The 23,448-nt window shown below is 35.8% G+C and overlaps 2 protein-coding genes across 2 annotated transcripts; one reads left to right on the top strand and one right to left on the bottom strand.

Moving 5' to 3' along the window:
• Positions 1 to 1,437: 1,437 nt before the first annotated feature.
• On the bottom strand, positions 1,438 to 10,106 carry calm3a (calmodulin 3a (phosphorylase kinase, delta)). Its single transcript, XM_022664476.2, has 7 exons — positions 9,936 to 10,106; positions 5,422 to 5,452; positions 4,704 to 4,847; positions 4,485 to 4,591; positions 3,265 to 3,400; positions 2,885 to 2,916; positions 1,438 to 2,219 (listed from the first exon to the last, which is right to left on the bottom strand). Exons 1-6 carry the CDS (start codon positions 9,936 to 9,938, stop codon positions 2,888 to 2,890), a joined length of 450 nt encoding a protein of 149 aa, XP_022520197.1. The 5' UTR covers positions 9,939 to 10,106; the 3' UTR covers positions 1,438 to 2,219; positions 2,885 to 2,887.
• Positions 10,107 to 11,836: 1,730 nt separating this feature from the next.
• On the top strand, positions 11,837 to 19,695 carry slc37a4a (solute carrier family 37 member 4a). The gene is made up of 9 exons (XM_007260906.4): positions 11,837 to 11,996; positions 13,727 to 14,033; positions 14,657 to 14,889; positions 16,079 to 16,322; positions 17,184 to 17,342; positions 17,595 to 17,680; positions 18,356 to 18,469; positions 18,902 to 19,040; positions 19,158 to 19,695. Exons 2-9 carry the CDS (start codon positions 13,886 to 13,888, stop codon positions 19,322 to 19,324), a joined length of 1,290 nt encoding a protein of 429 aa, XP_007260968.2. The 5' UTR covers positions 11,837 to 11,996; positions 13,727 to 13,885; the 3' UTR covers positions 19,325 to 19,695.
• The last annotated feature ends 3,753 nt before the right edge of the window (positions 19,696 to 23,448 follow it).

Raw genomic sequence — 23,448 nt, 5'->3', positions numbered from 1 at the left:
TATTAATAAATTATATTATATTTTATTTTTTATATTGTATGAGATGTTTGAGGTAGGGTGAGGGGTAAGAAAGCCCTGGAAGACTGTTACATGTCTACAAATGTTTGTAAAACCCTCTTTTTCAAATATCAATAAAAGAAAAGGTATATTAAAAATGTTTTATCTTTTGTTAATGTGTGTCAAGTGTAAATAAGTATTGTTGATAGAATAGGACTCTTCCAGTAGGTTTATTAGGCACCATGGTGATGTTCGGTGTAAGAGAGAGGTAATAAGTCTGCCAGTATCATTGAGCTGTGCAGAATTAAAAGTGCTAGTGCCTAATCCAATACTTCTGAAATAAAAGGGGAATGAGATGACATCCAGCATCCTGACCTCCACATTGCTCTTGTGAGTGAATGCAACCAAATCCTTAAATCAATGCTCCACAATCTAGGAGAAAACTTTTCATTTACAGTAGTGTACTCTTGATTTCATAAAGCAAAAATGAGCTGGAAATCCAACACATTCCTTTTGTCAATATAGTGTTCTTTAAACGACCTGCTACAAAGATTAAATGAGGTCCTCTCTACTGTTAATCCAAGCCATTAGGTTAATAGTAAGGGGGTCAAATGAATTTCTCACAACAATTATTTTTTAAGAAAAAAAAAGCTAGACCCTACTAACCTTACATAACAGCTCTATCCATTACAATCCAAATATAGTAGAGATTCATGGAATACAGCTAAAAATTAAAGAGGACATAAAATAATAGATTTCTTTGATTTTACCAAATTTAAAACCTCTGGAATATAATCAAGAGGAAGATGGATGATCACAAGCCATCAAACCAAGCTGAACTGCTTGATTTTTTGCACCAGGAGTGGCATAAAGTTATCCAAAAGCAGTGTGTAAGACTGGTGGAGGAGAACATGCCAAGATGCATGAAAACTGTAATTAAAATTTGAGGTCAGAAAGCTTTGCATATTTTTTTTTTCCAGCCATTTCTCATTTTCTGCAAATAAATGCTATACATAATATTTTTATTTGGAATTTGGGAGAAATGTTGTCTGTAGTTTATAGAATAAAACAACAATGTTCATTTTACCCAATCATACACCTATAAATAGCAAAATCAGAGAAACTGATCTCTAAATGCTTCCAGAGCTGTATTTAATGTTCGGCTCCTGTACAGACAGGTCTGATCAATAAGAGAATGTTCTCACATGGTTTACTGTGCCACATTTTGTTGCATTTAGATCTCTTTTGTGTGAAAACAGACCAAACAAGAGCAAAACGCTCCAAGTTTACCAACTTGTTAACTGATTTGCACTTGGAGCAAACAAACCTAACTCCTAACGATGGGCAAAGACTGCACAGCAGGGAAAAACAATTAAAATCTGTACAGAAAACTATGCCAAAAAAAAAAAAAACACAACAATCAAAACATGAATGCGAGCATAAATGTATATTTATTTTTATTGGAAAACATTTATATATATATACTGCACATATTATTCATACACTTTTCACATCATGAGCAGTCCTTGAGCCAACTACGCCCTTCATTTTCTACAACTGACCAAAAGTCATTAAAAGGACCGTTCTTAACAGTAAAACTCTGCACCGCCATTGTTCACAACAGTGAGATCACCAATATTTTTTTCAGTAACCCAAACAAACACGTCTTCAGAATAATCACTGTCCCTCTGAATCTGATCTCGGTAACATTTATTTTCTGTTATACTGCAAGCAAAGCGCAGATGAGATATGGAGCACTTAACAAGAGGCTCTGACGAAACCACAAGAGCAAGAGACAAATGACTCATAAAAGGAGCAGCAACATCCCAGTCTGTAACTGAACATATATTTTTACACCAAAGTGCAGACCGTACACTGTGTGTATATATATTCATCCACTGTATAGACATTCTAGATTTCTAAGAAGTTGTCTTGTGTGAAGATTGGAAGCTGAAGATTATATGGCACATCTCAAAACCATGTTAAAACAAAGTCACAGGTCATGCTAGATAACAGGCGATGCAAAGTTCACCAGACGTTAACAGTGAAGAACAATACACTTAAAAAGCTTAACACTGAGAATAGCATTGACGATTTAATCTTTTCCAGTCGCCCCATCGGGATAACTCCACCAATATCCAGCTCTTCAGTCCATGGACTTTTCAGTAAATTTCAGTGCCTCAGTAAAGACTGCAGCCCGTGCACACACAGGAACATCACCCCTTCATGATAAAAGTTAACCTGTCAAATCTCATCACTGGCCAACAAGGAAATTCCTTTAAACTTCAGTGACACATGTTCTGTAAATGTTTAAGTACGTTATAATTTATAATACAGTATCTGTGTATATAAACATGTGGCTGTGTTACCTTTCAAACGTTAAATTTGAAACGGAGGAGCTGAGTTAGAGAGTTAAAGCATGATTTCACCACAAAGGGCACATGCAATTATTGTTCTCTCTAATTAAATGCAGCACTTTGACCCTTAGAACAACTACAACATTTAATTTGGTTTAAAGTGTTTTTTTTTCTTTTTTTTTTTTTGTTCTTCCATTTTTTTGGATGAGAAACATTCACCACATGGAAAGTACTGCCATCTTACACGTGGACTTCAACTCATTTTCGACTTGTGTGCCGCCCTGTCCTCAAATTGTGGCAGATCTGGAGTTACTGGCTCCGAAATGGCTCATGCAGTTATGCTTGGTCCATTCACATCTGCTGGGACTACTCTGCAAATTACACTTTAGTTCTATTTTGGTTGGAATCTGCGGAAATTCAAATTCTTAATATTACCTGAAGTAAACTTCTGATTGTATTTTTTTTTCTAAAGACAGAGTGATCTTAGTAGGACAAGCAATGTAAGAAGAGTGTGAAAGAAAGATGTACACCTTTCACTTTGCAGTCATCATTTGCACGAATTCTGAAAGGAACAGAAATGCAGAAGAGTTTAGGAACTGAATGATTACTGCACATTAAAAGTTTAAACCCACAAGAGTTCTACTTGAGATGTACACTCCCCTACCAAATGCTGCCTTTCAGCATGTTTTAAATATTTATCATTTACATAACTTCAAAAAGAACTGCAGTATTACCCCAGCCCCACTCTATGCCTGTTGTGAATTACAGGAGATTTTATATTTAACCCTTCAGCAATGGCTGCTGCCAAATGCAAGCATATAACCAAATTAACTTATCTTCAATCTGTACCCAGAACACTTGCAATTACCCCCAGTGTTGTCTGATAAGACAGAAATCTGTGATAGCATACCTTCGTAATTCACTTGGCCGTCACCATCGATATCAGCTTCTCGAATCATCTCGTCCACTTCCTCGTCTGTCAACTTCTCACCCAGGTTAGTCATGACGTGACGCAGCTCAGCTGCACTGATGTAACCATTTCCATCCTGTGAAGTGGAATAAAGACAGAATTTAAACATTCTGGTCAAAATCAAACTGCAGTCAACACCATTCTTAAGAAGATGGAAAATTAAGGCTACAATTTTTAGACAATTATCGCAAATGTTGATGGTAACAAAAAAAAAAAGGTGTGTGCTTTGACATCTGTGCGTTTCATTTACATCACAAGACAAAAAGCCATGACAAAAGGTTATGAGCAATTCTGTGGGTCACAATATAGAATAAACATCACCTTAAATATCAAAAATGGCACACCGCAAATTAGTCTGTCTGCTACTTAGGGTTTGTGATTGGTTCCAGGGACCTTAAGAGAGACATTTGGAGCTCCGCCCCTTTGACATGTCCTAAAACAACACAGGTTTGTGCTTGTCTAGACACGTGTTAGGGATGAGGAGTGTGCAATTGAGATTTCCAAGTCAATTAGGTGTGGGGGTTGTTATTTTTTACTACACAACAGATAAGGAAGATTGACATTGACATTTTTATTAATTAAGATATACATTGGTGCTACTGCAACTCTACAGTGGCCAGAGTTTGACCATTGCAGCAGGTTTTGGGAGAAAGCCAACTCTCACATTTTTTTTCGGCCTGACCCTGGACCATGTATTAATAATAACAATATAATTTTATGTAAATTGTATGAAAAAAAAACACAGTTTATTATTGATTAAATTGGTTACTTGGAGTACTTGGTTTTCATTAACAGAGAATTATGCAAAAAAAAACAGAAAACCTTTGACTTTTAATGAGTCTTTTAAAGACTCATTACTTTTAATTCAATACATAGTTAACAGTCTAATAGCACCATTTTCATCTTTACTTATCCATTGACATTTTAATAAATCAATAAATCATTTATGGAAATAGTTTAACCAGCTTCAGGTTGATGATAAGTGTATGACTTCAACAAATATATGTTCTTATATTTGTTCATCCAAACACCCAACATGAAACAAGATCTGTTCATTTAAAGAGGCTCAGTAAATGTTGGAAAGTTAATGCAATCTAAACTGATGGGTACAGAAACAAAACAGCTTTCGCAGCTAATAACGCTGCATGGTGTTTCCTCACCTTGTCAAAGACTCGGAATGCTTCTCGGATTTCCTCTTCACTGTCTGTATCCTTCATCTTCCTGGCCATCATGGTCAGAAACTCAGGGAAATCTATTGTTCCATTACCTGGAGACACATTCTTTGTTTTACTACAGCAAATAATAAAGTAAAAACAAAGTGATCCACAAAGCACATTTTTATTTGCTTTTAAGGTCTAAACCTCCAAAATAAGTCTCACCATCAGCATCCACTTCATTTATCATGTCCTGCAGCTCAGCCTCTGTGGGGTTCTGTCCCAGTGAGCGCATCACAGTCCCCAGCTCTTTGGTCGTGATGGTGCCGTCTCCATCTTTATCAAAGAGGGAAAAGGCCTCCTTGAACTCTGTTGGATAGAAGAATTAACAGTGCCATTAGTGCCAATGCCAAAAGGAGGATATGAGGGAAAAGTGATTTGAATAGATGAGCAATAATAAATGCTTTTGTTACCAATATTTTGACAGAAAATATATATGAAATTAAAATGTTTAAACTGTTGCCCACCCCTTCAGGCATGCATCACTGTGTTTACATGTTCAATGCACAGATGAGATTAAGGCATGACACCTAGTTAAGGCATTCCGTCATGTACATGTTATAGTATTTATATATCTAGGTACTGCAGATAAAAAAATATGTTTTCATTTAACATGACAAATGATGCTGATGTATGGATGCCCTGTTTAAATAAATAGTTAGTTAAAAGACAGATGCCAAACTCTATTCTAAAACAAATGATGGTAAACCTTTATTTTGTTCTTTGTAGTTGAATCTGTGTGATGGTTATAGTGAAGGTAAGCCTGAGATGGCCAGGTATGTTCCCCAACACTAGTGTGTGGGTGTCACTGGAAGAATCATTGAATTTTGGATACTAACAATGTTTTTTCAGTGTGTGATTACTGCTGACAATATCCACTTACCAGCAATTTGTTCTTCGGTCAGCTGGTCTGCCTGCAACAGACACAAAGAGAAAGAGAGAACCTCAAAACAGTGTCACTACCACAATCCAGTTGTGGAGCACTCACACACACCTCTGACTTAGAGAGTGCAATGAAGGACATGTATAAATTCTTCTCAGCCTGAAATAGCCACGGCGGGTATAATTAGAGAGTGCTACTAAGAGGGTCACCAATGTAGCACACATAAAATGACTGCACCTCTCTACGAGTTCATTAACCAGTTGCTTAAACAGTGTGGATTCAGTCTGTGCTTAACACTTTTTGTTTCAAACAAAACCTTTTCTACATTTCCTTGTTTAGAGCTTACACAATTAGATGCAGTCCAATTAGATATGTCTCTTAATTAAATTCCAATTTCCTGTTTACAAACTATAGTTTAGCCAACATATTTTTATTATTATTATTATTTATTTTATTATTTTTTACATATTTTATGTTATACATTTTCTTGTAAGGAGAAGGCAAAAACATAGTTTACCAAGTGTACACGATCAAAGTTTAACATTCCGATTTTCCAGATTTACGGACATTTAAGTACTTCCAACTTCAATGAATAAATGGAACAAAGGTAAGTAAAAGATATTAATAATTTTTAATTAATAAATTAATATTTGTCAACATCAAATCTAACCGAATGACAAATTAATCAAACCAAGGGTGAATATGAACCAAAATCCTTAAATAAATAGACCACAAAAAAAAAAAAAAATACGCCCCAAGAATTACCAGCTTGTGCGAAAGAAAATGGAGTGACTATAAGAATATCTATGTGAAATGACCACAAATCACCATCACAGCATTTTCCTTTATTACAAGCTGCTTAAATTGCAGTTTGCTTAATAAATAAAATCTCCATGTTGCAGACTGGATGGGGTGGACTGAAAACACACAAAAGTATGTTTTTCAATTATTGTTTGATTAATTGTTTTGCTAAAATATACTGAAAAAAAAAAGAATGCTGTCATATTGCGAAGCCCTACATGACCTAACAAGATGAATCCCTCCCTTTACACAAGTCAGGCTCTGGTCAAAGGCCTTAAACAGCATTTCTAATGACTGCAGCAATTCCAGAGCAAGTGGAGCGGGCAGGAACAAATGTTTGTCATGCAACAACAGTCCTCAAGACTTCAGAGTTGCATTTCAATGTGGAGCATTGCATACTGCAGATACAGCCTGCAAGCTCTCAGGCACCCTGCGGATGGCAATTATCATGTTTACATTACTACAGGGTGGGCCCACTGCATACACAGGAGATGGCTAGACATACAGTTGTTGATTTTGAGAAGCAATCTCAGGAGCAAATCCGCCTAGAAGAGTGACACGCTGTTACCAACATGTACAGAAGACAAATCTTACTACAATATTTACAAGAAATCAGTTCTAATCAATGAAGACAGGCTCCTTGTTTGGGTAAACACACTTGTCCTGACTCTGATCCTGCAGGAAGCAAATAAGCCTCATGCACTTGAAGTGTGGCACACAAAGGAGATTGTGTTTACAGCAAGAGCAGTAATAGATGTGGTAAAAACACTTCTCTGCAATAGTAATTTTAAGCAGGCCCTCTAACAACAATGAAGAAGAAAAGACATGACTCCAGACATGTCCTTTTAAATATTAAATGAGCCCCTTACAGAAGGCTTTTCAACACATGTCACATGTCAACAATTTCCATAAATGCACACAGTCGACACACTATATATCCAAATTTGAAGGTATATTTATTGCTGACACAGATATGCAAATGCACAAAGACAGCTTATCTGGTCCTAGTAGAAAAAATAGAGATGAGATAATATAATAAAATCGACTAATGCAGATGAACATGAAATTATTGGCTCAATGCCTACAGAAAAGCATGGACTAGAAGGGTACTTAAAATTGCCCTGACAATGAGCTGTGCTGCAGGCTCTCTGGAATAATGTGGCTCCATCCAGTACTTTTGGGATGTGCTGAGGAGTTGAGGGGTGATCATTCAACAGCCAACTTCACAAACACTCTTGTCACTGAATGCAATCAAATATTTGCAGCAATTCTCCAAAATCAAGTAAAAGCCTACGGTAAATTTCAATGGGCTTAGGCAGCAGCAGGCTGTCACAGAACTACTGCAGATCCAGTGTCAGGGTGCTGCAGCACAGACGATGATTTGGTTCAATGCAGGGGGAAGAAGAAGGAAGAGGAGGAGGAGGAAGAGAGGGAGGGGGGGGGACGGAGGGTGGATGGCAGCAGTATGTAGACTTTGTCTGCTGCCAGCTAGCGTTGTTTGCCAGCAGACCTCAGATCTATGTGAAATTGTCACAGATACAATTCAAGCCAGTGAGAAAAAAACATTTGACTTTACTCATGTTTACTAATGAGCCACAACCTCGTCAGCTATATGGTGGATGTTTGCAGGGCTGCAACAATTAGTCGTCATAATGAACAATTCTGATTATAAACTTCCTGACTCACATACATTTAGTGCAGGAGAAAAAAGCAAACACGAGTAATTGGTCACCAAAAGTGACAGACACAACAGGTCATGTATTTTCTCATTGATATCAGAACAATTCATATTTAAATGTTTTCTGGGCACTTAAATCACAAGTGCAGCTGTACTTATTGTTTTAAAGCAATAGAGAAAGCTAGCGACAGAAGCCAGACCCACAGGAAGCAGAGACAGAGGGCATGGCAAAATTGTTATTTAATCAAAACAAAAAAATAGGTTAGTAGATTAGTTGACTACCATATTAATCATTATTTGCAGCCCTAGCAGCATGGCAAGATGTTGTATCCAAAATGACAGCTCAGCCCAGGTTTTTAGTGGTAAAGATTCTAAAAACTGAAACTCGTTTTTGAATTTTTGACTAATGAAATACTTTGAAATCAAAGTTTCCAATCTTGTAAATTTTCTGAGCAACCAACAACAACAGTTTTTGGCATGTTTGTATTGTCAGTTCAAAAATACACAATGGAGGTGGCAGAAGCCCACTTGTTTTCTCCAATGGATTAAACACAGTCTCTATTTATAAAGGATCTGTCTGTCTGCCTTTTTTGCTTCTTTAACTGTTTCTGCACTTTCATTGTAATAATTAAAGATATTACTAACTGTACAAAAACTGTAGTAGTACATTCCTATAAAATTCTTAGAAACCAAACAAATAGCAAAAAACATACAAATCATGGACTCTGGATGTTCATCTGGACTTTTAATGAAATTATAAATAACGGTAAGTGGATTTTTACTACATTAAGGATATGTGGTTCAGGTAAAATGTCAAATCAAATTGTCTGCATAGACCTGTAAATCTGAAATTATTACTAGTAAAGATACTGAATTGTCTTTGGATTTTTGAATCGTCAAACAGAGTGCTGAAAATTTCCAGAAGTTTATGAATTGCAGCACTGCGCTTGGTTTACGATGCCCTACGTTAGGTTTGCCAGCCAACCGACTGGCCAAGTTATTTTTAGACCACCTGCAATTAACCAACGCTTTCTCCCTCACTCACTCCCTTCCTCCTGAAGGAAATCATAGCGTTACACTACATAAACTCACATTAAACATGAATATGAACACTAGATAAGCATCCTTCAAACACACCTGCCTGTAGTTAGTTAATGTTAACCTGTCGTTTACAACCCGAAAAGCAAAAGCATGTTGAATCAACGTTCCTTTTTCCATCTCTATTACATATAAACGTTTAACATAATAGACTGCTTGTATTAAACTTTACTTACATTATATTTACATTGTATTATACTGTACTGTACTGTACTATAGGTGCAATGTGTTCTTGTAGTGTAGACTCTTAATAAAAAAAAACTATAACAATAATAAAAATATGGTTGGGGGCCTTCTACACGCCTTCTACACTCAGTTTTGTAGGCAAAATGAACTCCAAATTAATAATAAATAATAAACAATAAAATAAAATCCCCAACCATTTAAAGCCTTAAAATAAACGTTTATAGAAAAATCTCAACACTAACCGATTAGTACACGAGCCAATGTTAAATTAAGGTTGTTCTCACACATAGACATTCAAAATGCAGTTAATGAAAACCAAAATAACGTTTAATCAATGTTCTTTTCTGACAGAAAAGCCAGCTGCTAAAAAAGACCCCGCTCGTATTAGGAGGTAACGGTTGACATCCATATTTGTGCAGATGGCTGGCTAACTGACTAGCTATCGTGGACGTTAGCCGACTAACTAGCTTAGCTAGCTAGTCTAGACATTGCTATTTTATAATATTCAATAGCTTTTGGGAACATTAGTGAGGTTGTTATCTAGTTAGCTACCTATCTCAATGATGTTTCCGTCAGAGCCTAACACTACCGTCGATACCCGCCATAAACGCTGTTCAGGCTAAGCTAGTTAGCGCTAGCTAAGTGGTTATTCAGGTTTTAGCTAGCTTAGCTTAGCTTAGGCTAACCCTGCTGTCTGAGTCTTCCTGCAGACAGCACACCCACAAACATTGGGTTTATCCTCCATACTCACCATTTTACTTCACCGAATTACAGAGAACCCGCTTGGAGTACGAAGGTTAGCCCGTGTACTGTGCTCGGTCTTTGGCTTCGCAGGAGATATCAGCCGCTATCGTTCACTGACTGAATCAGAGCAGCGTTTGGTGCGAAATCCTGGAGCTGAAAGTGAGCGGGGAGGGCGGGGGGCGCTCCTGCACTAGATCATCCGCGGAGGGACACTATTCACCAGATCCCATCACACACTTTCCAGCACTGCACATCAGGGCTAAAACATATTTATATTACGTTGCTGATTTTTTTGGACGAATCTGGACAAGTATTACTCTCTTATAGATTGTCAATAAACAAATGTTTCCAATAAAATATAAAGAGTACAATGTATATAAAGCTATTCCTAAAAGTGTATTAATGCCGATGGAATCTCATATGCAATGTTACAGACGTCTTCTGGTTTAAAATTTTGCTTTATATAATTAGTCGAGACTTCAATAATAAAAACTGTTCAAAAAATTTTAAAAAAGTATTTTAGAACAAAACATATTATATTGTAATTCTCGTTTTACAGAAATAGTATGTCACTTCCATAAGTTTTGTATTTATAATAAAGTCAGAGTACTACAGAGTAAAAAATCTGCAAAATATCTACTTATATAATTAAGATCTCGCTAAATATATATACAGATAAAAAACAGATGTAGATCAGAACTGTTCATTTTGCTCCAAACATCCAAAAGACAATATATTTGATGAAGTTGTGAAAGATCTATCTATTTTAAAGTAAAGTGTGTTACAGGGTAAATATAAATTGTAAAGATGTTTGTCGTTTTAACTGTAATGTAACTTCTGTCAACTTCATGTTGAATCTGATTATCCTCTTCGAGAAGTATTATCTGCACAAATTTTATTTTAGTAAAGGTTATCTCTTTTTTAAATGTATTTCTTGCTGATTTATTTATTAATTTCTTAGCATTAATTTTCTTAGCAACAAAAAACTATGTCCACTATATAGTATATGAAGGAGTGTTGTCAACAAAAGTATTTCGTTTAGTTTGTTTTATGGTTGTTTGTTTTAATTTATATTGGGGTGCTTCTTTTTATTGTGTTGTTTTTGGAAATGAATAAAAACAGGGCTAAACTAAACCAACGAGGCATGACTCCACCTGCTGGCTGAAATTGGATTATCAAGTAAAGGCCAGAGCATTAAAGGAAGATTAGATGTCCAAAAGTTTACAAACACCTGCTTAACATGTGTTTCTTTTGAAATAAGGGTTACACTGATTCAAAGCTCAGTGCTGGGGGGATTTACACCCTTCTAGATGGCGCTTGAGATTACAAGATATAGAAAACATTCTCAGTAGAGACTGAGAAAAGGAATACAAAAATAAATATACAGTATATTATACCTATAGCATTAACATTTAACAGAGAAAAAGTATTGGCAGCCTTAGAAGATTAAACAGTCAATTGTTAGGTTTACTGGAGGTAATTCTGGCCTTTTCCCAGCAGGGCTATAAGCTTTATGATATCCTAAATTTTACAAGAACTTGTATTTACCAAAAGAAATGATACCATTGTTCCATTAATATGAATTAACATATAAAAAGTCATAAAGAAGACCAATGATATCGTGCTCAATAAGTTTGCTAAATAAACACAAGAAAATAAAACGAACGTACAGCTGTTTTCACTTCAGAGATACTTCAGAGATACAGAAAATACATTGTGATATTTTATGTTAATAAAAAAAATATTTTATTGATAGCTTGGAAGACCTAATTAACTGCTAAACAATGGTTCATAATACTTCAGAACACAGAATTGCACAACCGTATTACTTCAGCATTGTTGCAGTGAATGACAGCAACGAACTACATTACCCAACGTGCACCTGGTCACTGGAAAATAGGCGAGACCAACAACATCGTTAAAACACTTTGATCTGCTGTTCTGTCATTTGGATTCATGCAGCCAGAATTAAAAACCTTGACTGAGATATGGATCCTGCAGTCCGTCAGGGGTGGAAGAGGAGTTTTAGGAGCTGATGATGTTTCTCCAGAGCAGATCCGTCTTTTAGGTAAATAACTAACTTTCTCTTCACGGAAGTTTTCGCATCCTAAACTTACCCGTGCGCTTACTAAATCCCAGTATTCTCTACGAGGAATTCAGCGTATTAAACCTCTGATAAATCTCTGATAATGTGTGTGTAGCGCCACAGTGACTGATTTACTTCCAGCAGCTAGTGTTGACAGGCTGCGCAGATGAAGCGCCGCTCTGACCTTTAGCTGCCCTGCCACGTATGAAGTGCAGCAGCAGTGACTGAGACCTGCTGCTGGAAGACTGGTCCTGATTGAGATGCTAATAAATTATACAAGGAAATAATGTAATAAAAGGAGTAAAATAAATGCTTTTAATAAATGTAGCTTTCTGTTAGATTTATAGGAAGTCCCCCTGTTTTAAATATGTACATGTAACATTTAGCATAATTTAATTCTAGATAATTATTCTGCCAAAAATTGCCCATTTTAATACACTTCAATTTTGCTTTTTGACCATTTTTTACAATTTGTCTGGTTTTGTTTTTGTTCTGCACCAAAAAAATACAGCACAAGTCAAACATTTGGACACACCTTCTCATTCAAAGTTTATGTTTTATTTCAATATATTAAATTTCATTTATTTTCTACATTGTAGATTAATATAAAAGATCGCCAGTCCAAATCCTGTTCCTGTAGCTTGCCATCAGCTAATGGAGCCCTGAGAGAGCATTATTTGGCTTGCTCTCTCTGGGTGGGTAGACGGCGCTCTCTCCCCACATCACTCCAAAGGGTGATGTTGCTCAGCACAAGGCATCTGTGAGCTGTTGTATCTGAACTGAGTTGCTGTGCTTTCCTCAGAGCGTGCTTTGATGCTACTCAGCAATGCTGCATCTGCAGCAGTTCTAAAAGAGGCCAAGCAATACAAAGAGTGTGCAGTAGGTTTTGTCAATTGGTTCCATGTTTCTCTCACATATGGATGCCAATCAGGGTCAGTGATGGAACCAGGAGGGGTTTAACATGGGCCCCATCTGGGTTGTACACTATAGATGATCCCTTCTTAACTGCACAGACACGTCATATTTATGAAATAATATAATAATAATATAATATAATAATATTTTCTATATTACTGTTGTACCACCCACCCTTCGTCAGTTATGTGCATTTGATTATTCCTGTTTTCCAGTTACTCTGCTTTTAGAATTTAGACTAAATGCAAGAAATGAAAGCCAGTGTTTGAATGAATAATTAAATGAGTTAGTGATCAAGAAGGCATAATTCACCTAATGCTATTGAACTCTTAAACTATTGAGCTCAGTCACTGGTATAACCTTCAAAAGAGCTCTATATATGGGATTTAATCACAGTGATCTAGTACCCAAACTTTGAAGCCAGCCAATAACCTAAATCCTGTCATTCTTGTTATCTTCCTCTCTTTCACTCCCCCAGACCAATCATGTGGCTAGGCTGGAAACCAGACTGGACCTTAGAGTCAATCATTAATCTCTTGAAATTAGGTTTATCTTTAATTACATCCTATACTGAAGTTTACAGCAGCAGCAAAAGTGGGATAACATGCATTTTCATTGGTTTGAGATGTAACAAAGAGGACTGTACAGAAACTAGAAGATTAAAGCTTGTTTTTCACTTCTAATCAATGTTCACGTGATAGTACAGTGTGTTCCTAATCAGTGTACTGCTTCTTTGAAAGCAGCAGTAAGACAGAAAACACCTCCAGGTTGACCATTAACCTCATTATTGATTACAGCATTTTCTCCTCATCCTGCTGGTTCTGTGCTGCTCAGCGGATCCTGATGCAAAGTTCATATCTCCGTACTGCTCGAGCTGAGCACCAACTCAGTGTTTTGCTGGAAACTGGCTTGAGGACTCAGTATTTGTCAGTATCTGTGGATAATCTGGCAGAACCATGGCGAAGTCTGGATATGGCTACTATCGGACCACTATTTTTCTTGCCATGTTTGTGGGCTACACATTGTATTACTTCAACAGGAAGACATTTTCCTTTGTGATGCCTTCCTTAATGCAGGAGATCAAGTTGGATAAGGACGACTTGGGTAAGATGTGCTTATTTAATAATCATTTAATATTAAAAGTGTGTTAATACTTTGAATGCATGTAGCTTTTCTGTAGCTACCCCGACTACCCCAAGTTGGAAATTTAAACATGTATTAGATAGGCCTGTCACATTAATGATAATTATGGAACGACTTATTGTATAAAATATGGACATAACTTCAATCATTTTATAAGGAGAGTCCTTTTAACATGAATGAATGAGTGAATGAACATGAACATGAGTGAATAAGTTCTCTAATAGGAAGTAAGTGCATTATTATTCTATTATTTTATATTAGTGGCGTAAAATGGTCTTAAAATGACAATTTCTTTTATCACAATAATTTCTGTCACACAATATATCTTCTAGAAAAATAATCAGTTTTCGTGACAGGCCTAGTATTAAAGTTGTTTCGCCTTCTAAGGTTTCACATTTGTTGCTCAAATTTGATGTACTTCTACTCACTTTAAAAATAAAACAGAAAACCTTGTTGTGGGTCAGTAAGTTAAGCCAACTTGAAATGACAGATGATATGAGAACTATTTTCTCATATCCTGTTGTGAAATATAATGAAATTTTCCACACGCTGAAGATTTCTTGTTTCATCTTTGTGCACTGTAGGTCTTATCACCAGCAGCCAGTCACTGGCCTATGCTATCAGCAAGTTCATTAGTGGGGTGCTCTCCGATCAGATAAGTGCAAGATGGCTTTTCTCCATTGGCCTCTTCATGGTGGGTGGCATCAACGTGCTGTTCTCGTGGTCCTCCACTGTGGCTGCGTTCTCTGCCCTCTGGTTTCTGAATGGACTCGGCCAGGGCCTGGGGTGGCCCCCATGTGGGAAAGTATTGCGAAAGGTATGGAGGTCACCCTCATGCTTGGATAAAGGGAACAAATAGTTGGAGTTCCCAATGTCATTCAATGCCATTCAATTCATTTTTGTTTGAAAGGTCTTACAGGCATATGATTTTAATGTACAGTTGATCACAAGACTAAGAACCATGCATGTGTTTTATCTAGTGTGTGAACTTGTGACCAGTGTGACATTTCCTATACAATATAATGCATTGTAAAATAATAATTGTTACACATTTTACCACTGCTGTGCATCTGCAATTTTCAGTAGCATGTCTCCGCATCAGAGAAACACAGCATAAGATGCATTTTGAATGCTGGAATGCTAATCATGGAATATATGCAACGCTAAGCTGTTTACTTTCGTGCTGGACTAAGTTGTTTCTGAGCAAAGCCTTCTCTTGATTAGAAGAGGGTAAAGAACTTTTTCCACATTCATATAAATACGAATATTAAAATTTGGTTGTGTTTAAGTTATATCCAGCTATATGGATATGTGCCTTTAAAAAGGTTAAAAAACAAAGTTCAGTGCCTAGTGCAAGTTAACGATGAAACAGAGTAATTTTTGAGTGAGTAAGGCAAATTACACACATCCTAATCATGTAAAAAGGACATGTTAGGTAGTTAGCTAAACATACAGAAAGAGTTTGCAAAGTTATCCAACTTTGTGTAACTGTGTTTAAAGCACTCCTTTCCTTCCTGAAATAATTAAATGGGGATAAACTTTAACTGAGAGTTGATTTAAGCTAGCCACCAATGACTTTAAGAAATAAGGAACAATTCAATTTAATTAAGAACTTTGATGAAAGTATTCCCAAGTACAGTCGCAAAAAACATCAAATATCTTATGATGAAACTAGCTCTCATCAGGACCAGCCCCAGGAAAAGAAGAACAAGAGTTCCCAAAAGTTGCATAAGAATTTAGCCACCTAAATTTCTCGGAGAGTATTTTAGTTTAACACTTTTTAACACAAGTTTAATGATTCTTTTTGTGTTCCTTCATAGTCTGTATTACCTCGGCTTTAATTTATAATTTTTTTAAGATAGAAAAAGATATAAATGAGATGAGAATGAGAAGGTGTGTTCAAACATTTTACTGGCAGTGTCAATGTGGCAAATATATATATGTATGCCTGTATTATTTAATTTATATAATTTATATAATTCTATATGCTGCATTCTTCCTTTTAGTGGTTTGAACCATCTCAGTTTGGGACCTGGTGGTCAGTCCTATCCTGTAGTATGAACTTGGCTGGAGGACTGGGTCCAATTATCGCCACCCTCCTGGCTCAGAGCTACAGCTGGAGGTCAACACTGTCCGTCTCTGGAATGACCTGCGTGGTCATGTCCGTCTTCTGCCTGCTGGTGATCCGTAATGAGCCAAGTGATGTCGGTCTCCGCAATATTGATGCTGGTGCAAAGAAGGGCAAAGCAGGTAGGAGCATGTTTGCCTCACATTTCAATGGTGAAAAGTCACCAGGGTCATGTGGAATATGTTACTGTGTTTTGTTTGCATTGAGCATTGTCCCAGATAACCTGCATAGTTCTCACTGATGTAGGTCACTGCTAATCTTTACAAGCAGTCAGGAGTAAGAAATTGATAAGAGCATGACCTTTTCCGGATACTCCTTTTTTAACATGTAGTTTTAACCCATACTGCCCAAATACTGTGCATGCTCACAGCTATAATCGTAGACATGATGTGCTTTACTTTCTAAAGTACATATTCTATAAGCTCTTTGTACTTTCTTTGTGCCTGTTCTCCAAGAGAAAAAAGGCCTGATCTTGCAAGTGTGAACTCTTGGACTCAACCATCGGGCAAAGGTGTGTGTACATGCTGATTCATGTTCTTTAGTGTGCAAGGACACTCACACAGTGTCGTACTGGAGTCTGTACTATTGTGCCCCTCACGTGAGATAAGCATGGGCAGAAAGGGTATCAACAGAACAAAGTTAGTCCACTGGCTGTTACAGTGATGTAAAAAGAAGTTTAGGAACATATGCCTTTTAACCACTTATTGAAATTCACCTTTTTTCAATGTCAAATACAAGGAATAGGTCTTTGTTAATGTATTGCAAATGATTTTTCTTAAGCTATCGATTTATTCCTCACTTGTGACATTGATTTGGTCGGCCATCACTGTGAAAAACAGTCCTTGAGACAATCATAACCACAAAGCCAAATGTTCTAGACCTTGTTTTTGTTACCCTGTAGTGAGTTTGGCTGCAATTCAGCAAGTTACTGTTTAAATCCCTTAAAAACAAACCCTCCTTAATCTCCTGCATCTAAATTTCAGGGTCCAGCAGGGATGACAGCACACTGAAAGAGTTCCTCCTGTCCCCTTATCTGTGGGTACTGTCGCTAGGCTACCTGGTGGTATTTGGGGTCAAGACTGCTTGCACAGACTGGGGACAGCTATTCCTTATCCAGGACAAGGGCCAGTCAGCACTGATGGGTAGTGTATTCCTCTATGTTAACCAAAAATAAATAAAAAAGGCCTTTTCTTAACCATTTACATGTTAAAATTATGTGAATGTCAAATGACTTAGGAATAAATTTGCCATTAAAAGTTTTTTGGGCCAGCTGTACTTTACATTTCACTATGTGACATCCAGTTATAACATATTTTGACTTAGTAAAGCAGTTCAAAGCTTCATACAGTCACTACAGTTACTGTTTGTGAATGGCACTGACTTTTTACCCACAGGTAGTTCTTACATGAGTGCTTTGGAGATTGGAGGGCTTCTGGGAAGTTTAGCAGCTGGATACCTGTCAGACAGGGCTGTGGCACGGGTGAGTTTATACCTAAACACCAACTTCAAAAGTGAAGTACTAGCATAAGTGCTTTTTAGTTAGTAGAAGAGCTATTAAATCTACACATAGACATGCAGTACAATGTCCTGTGCTAGGTAGTACCACACAAAGAGAAGCAGACACTGAATGGCATCAAAGAAATTAAAATGGGAACAAGATCACACTTCCCTAAAAAAAAATTAATAAAACAAAAAGCAAGTGTTTTAAATGTCCCTAGATCATATTTAAAAGCATGTGGGTGACGCCTGCTCTCTAGCCTAATGAGTCCTGCATGGTGTTAAATGTGTTGCAGCTCCCATCCCTGTTTGAAACCCAAGGAGGGTCAAACAACCAAGCCTCTTCTGTAAGACAGTTTGGAGTGTGCTGACAATTTGCCGACCATAAGCACACCCCCAACACAAGAGAGATCAATATGAGATAAAATACTAGAAAAGAGTAGTCATAGTAGCTTTAAAATCCATTCATCCATTCTAGAGACCTCAGCTCCCTGGTTTTAAAGGGAAGGCTCCTCCTCCAATTACTGCTTTCAGGGCTCTCATTGGTCAATAGTGAAATTCAAAGAAGTGCTTGCATATTACACCCTGAGATAAATTCATTATAATTAACGACAGCATGAATACTTTGCAGTAAAATGTTCATTTTATTTTTTTACAGCAAGGACTGCGTGCATACGGTAACCCCCGTCACGGCCTCCTGCTCTCCATGATGGCAGGGATGTGTGTCTCTATGTACCTCTTCCGAACAACTGTTACACAGGAAAGCTCAAATGTGAGTGCAGAGCCTTTCAGTCATTTGAACAAAAATGTACTGTTGCTGTTATACAAAAAAGTAGGAAGGAGTAGAAAAAAGTCCATTCCTAACAATTAAAGGAATTTACACCGTTTTTTTTTATTATAATAATGCACTGAACAAGGTTGTGGACTGTTGGGGAAACATCTGTTGTTTTTCTACAGGTAAAAAAAAAATCTCTGTTACTAAATATAAAATATACACATTTTCTCTGAGTTTGAAACCTTGGTATTAATTGTAGATATTTCAGTGCAGTGACAAAATTATAGCTACCTTTTACATCCTACAAGCTCATAGATTCTAATTCTTCTTGGCAGGTGTTCAAATACTTTTTATATAGTGTATTTAAAATACAGCCAACATGAAACGTTAAAGTAAAACATGTTATATTAAAAAGTACAACCTCTTTAGGTTTGGATCCTCTCTCTTGGTGCTGTTTTTGGCTTCTCCTCTTATGGACCAATTGCTCTGTTTGGAGTCATCGCCAACGAGAGCGCTCCCTCTAACTACTGTGGGACTTCACATGCTATTGTTGCCTTAATGGCAAATGGTAAGATCTAGTAAAGTCACGGTCACAAAATACTTTTAGTGCATTATACTTTTATACTAAATACAATGACATGATATGATCACTTCAGTAACAAGCATGTCTTTTGTTTTTCGTCAGTTGGAGGTTTCCTGTCTGGGTTACCATTCAGCACCATTGCAAAACACTATGGCTGGGACAGTGCATTCTGGGTAGCAGAAGTGACTTGTATTATTACAACCATTGGCTTCTTTCTTTTACGTAACATTCAAACCAAGATGGGATGCCCTCTAAAGAAGACTGATTGAGCACACAGAACAAAGCAGAGACTCCACTGCTCTTATTTTCTATAAACAAAGGTTGGAACGCGTTCTCTTTAAAATCAACTCTACATTCAATGCTGTATTTAATAATATGGAACCTCAAGAAATGTGTATTGAAGCTGTCATTTCTCAGTTTGTTACCACTGGGAAAACAAATTCAGAACTGCTTGTAACTTAGACTCAACTGCTGTAAGTCAAAGATGTACATCTTTTCTCTTTTTGCCATGATTTTATTGTGAATGGACCAATAGAAATGTTCCAAAATAATCTTTTTCCATTGACTTCCATTGGAAGTTATGATTTTTTTTCTTCTGATGTAAAAGTGCCATTAATAAAAGAAATTTGGGTGACAGGAACTATATACAGGAAGGTTAATCACAAGTGTCTCATAAGCTTGTCTGCACTATAGACTGTATATAAGTATGGACAGGACGTCATCTTGCGTGCGCTTGCGCAGTAGAGGCAAATTGGACTCAGAAATGGAGCGGCACATATGGGAAACAGGGCCGTGTAACTGCCCAAACCCCGCCCTCGGCCTCAATCACTCTTTCCGTTTCACCACCGTCATTTTCACCAAACAAGTTACTTAACTTAGCTAACCTGAGTTGGCTAACCTAGTTAGCTGGCGTTAAGTACCTAACGCTAGGTTAAAAACCTAATCTAGATACTGAAATTAGACTGCGGTCAAGCCAGCCCCCACTTCAAAACGCTTGGTCAAACTAGCCCCCACGCTGTTTCTTAGAGCGCGCATACACTGAACATTTCGGCAAGCGTGAGAAAGAACACATTTCAAAATAAAAGTCCCCCCCTTAATATCACGACATTATGCTATGGAGTGGTATTAAAAGGAATCCACATGATATCACATGTTATGTCTGATATCACATGTCAATTTCATGTAGTCCTGGTAGTACACAAAATAAAAGCCCTGTAAATTATAACAATTATGTTAATTAAATAATAATAATACTAATAATACTACTACTAATAATAAAACTTGTATGTGTCACTCACTTAATAGCAGGGCATTATAATGTGTCATTTCAAAATAAAAGCCCTTTAAATTGTAACATTTATGTAATTTTACACAATGTTTAGACTGTTATTAAAAGAAATCTGTCTGATATCACAGTTCAATTTCAGATAGTCTTGATAGTACACTACTTGTATGTGTCACTCACTTAAAATCAGAACATTTTGATGTGTCATTTCAAAATAAAGGCCCTTTAAATTATAAAAATATTTTATTTCAACACAATGTTTAGACTGTTATTAAAATAAATCTGTCTGATTTCACAGGTCAATTTCATATAGTTCTGATAGGACACAACTTGTATGTTTCACTCAACTAATATCAGAACATTTTGATGTGTCATTTCAAAATAAGGGCCATTTAAATTGTAACATTTATGTAATTTTACACAATGTTTAGACTGTTATTAAAAGAAATCTGTCTGATATCACAGTTCAATTTCAGATAGTCCTGATAGTACACTACTTGTATGTGTCACTCACTTAAAATCAGAACATTTTGATGTGTCATTTCAAAATAAAGGCCCTTTAAATTATAACAATATTTTATTTCAACACAATGTTTAGACTGTTATTAAAAGAAATCTGTCTGATATCACAGTTCAATTTCAGATAGTCCTGATAGTACACTACTTGTATGTGTCACTCACTTAAAATCAGAACAATTTGATGTGTCATTTCAAAATAAAGGCCCTTTAAATTATAACAATATTTTATTTCAACACAACGTTTAGACTGTTATTAAAATAAATCTGTCTGATATCACAGGTCAATTTCATATAGTCCTGATAGTACACTACTTGTATGTTTCACTCAATTACTATCAGAACATTTTGATGTGTCATTTTAAAATAAAGGCCCTTTAAATTATAACAATATTTTATTTCAACACAATGTTTAGACTGTTATTAAAATAAATCTGTCTGATATCACAGGTCAATATCATATAGTCCTGATAGTACACTACTTGTATGTGTCACTCACTTAATAACAGAACATTTTGATGTGTCATTTCAAAATAAAGGCCGTTTAAATTATAACAATATTTTTATTTTAACAAAAGTTTTGACTGTTATTAAAATGAATCTGTGTGATATCACAGGTCAATTTCATATTTCATTTCATGATTTAAAGGGCCTTTATTTTGAAATGACACATCAAAATGTTCTGATATTAAGTGAGTGAAACATACAAGTAGTGTACTATCAGGACTATATGAAATTGACCTGTGATATCAGACAGATTCCTTTTAATAACAGTCTAAACATTGTGTAAAATTACATAAATGTTACAATTTAAAGGGCCTTTATTTTGAAATGACACATCAAAATGTTCTGATAGTAATTGAGTGAAACATACAAGTAGTGTACTATCAGGACTATATGAAATTGAACTGTGATATCAGACAGATTCCTTTTAATAACAGTCTAAACATTGTGTTGAAATAAAATATTGTTATAATTTAAAGGGCCTTTATTTTGAAATGACACATCAAAATGTTCTGATTTTAAGTGCGTGAAACATTCAAGTGGTGTACTATCAGGGCTATATAAAATTGAGCTGTGATATCAGACAGATTTTTTTAATAACAGTCTAAACATTGTGTTGAAATAAAATATTTTTATAATTTAAAGGGCTTTTATTTTAAAATGACACATCAAAATGTTCTGATAGTAATTAAGTGAAATATACAATTTGTGTACTATCAGGACTATATGAAATTGACCTGTGATATCAGACAGATTTTTTTTAATAACAGTCTAAACATTGTGTTGAAATAAAATGTTTTTATGATTTAAAGGGCCTTTATTTTGAAATGACACATCAAAATGTTCTGATTTTAAGTGAGTGAAACATACAAGTAGTGTACTATCAGGACTATATGAAATTGAACTGTGATATCAGACAGATTTCTTTTAATAACAGTCTAAACATTGTGTAAAATTACATAAATGTTACAATTTAAATGGCCCTTATTTTGAAATGACAAATCAAAATGTTCTGATTTTAAGTGAGTGAAAGATACAAGTGATGTACTATCAGGGCTATATAAAATTGAGCTGTGATATCAGACAGATTTCTTTTAATAACAGTCTAAACATTGTGTAAAATTACATAAATGTTACAATTTAAACGGCCCTTATTTTGAAATGACACATCAAAATGTTCTGATAGTAATTGAGTGAAACATACAAGTAGTGTACTATCAGGACTATATGAAATTGACCTGTGATATCAGACAGAGTTTTTTTAATAACAGTCTAAACATTGTGTTGAAATAAAATATTTTTATAATTTAAAGGGCCTTTATTTTGAAATGACACGTCAAAATGTTCTGATATTAAGTGAGTGAAACATACAAGTAGTGTACTATCAGGACTATCTGAAATTGACCGGTGATATCAGACAGATTTCTTTTAATAACAGTCTAAACATTGTGTAAAATTACATAAATGTTACAATTTAAATGGCCCTTATTTTGAAATGACACATCAAAATGTTCTGATTTTAAGTGAGTGAAACATACAAGTAGTGTACTATCAGGACTATATGAAATTGAACTGTGATATCAGACAGATTTCTTTTAATAACACTCTAAACATTGTGTAAAATTACATAAATGTTACAATTTAAATGGCCCTTATTTTGAAATGACACATGAAAATGTTCTGATTTTAAGTGAGTGAAACATACAAGTAGTGTACTATGAGGACTATATGAAATTGAACTGTGATATCAGACAGATTCATTTTAATAACAGTCTAAACATTGTGTTGAAATAAAATATTGTTATAATTTAAAGGGCCTTTATTTTGAAATGACACATCAAAATGTTCTGATAGTAATTGAGTGAAACATACAAGTAGTGTACTATCAGGACTATATGAAATTGACCTGTGATATCAGACAGATTCCTTTTAATAACAGTCTAAACATTGTGTAAAATTACATAAATGTTACAATTTAAATGGCCCTTATTTTGAAATGACACATCAAAATGTTCTGATTTTAAGTGAGTGAAACATACAAGTAGTGTACTATCAGGACTATATGAAATTGAACTGTGATATCAGACA

The sequence above is a fragment of the Astyanax mexicanus genome, chromosome 18 (assembly GCF_023375975.1).
Source record: "Astyanax mexicanus isolate ESR-SI-001 chromosome 18, AstMex3_surface, whole genome shotgun sequence".
Lineage (NCBI taxonomy): Eukaryota > Metazoa > Chordata > Actinopteri > Characiformes > Acestrorhamphidae > Astyanax > Astyanax mexicanus.
This window is presented reverse-complemented; position numbering and strand designations above follow the sequence as displayed.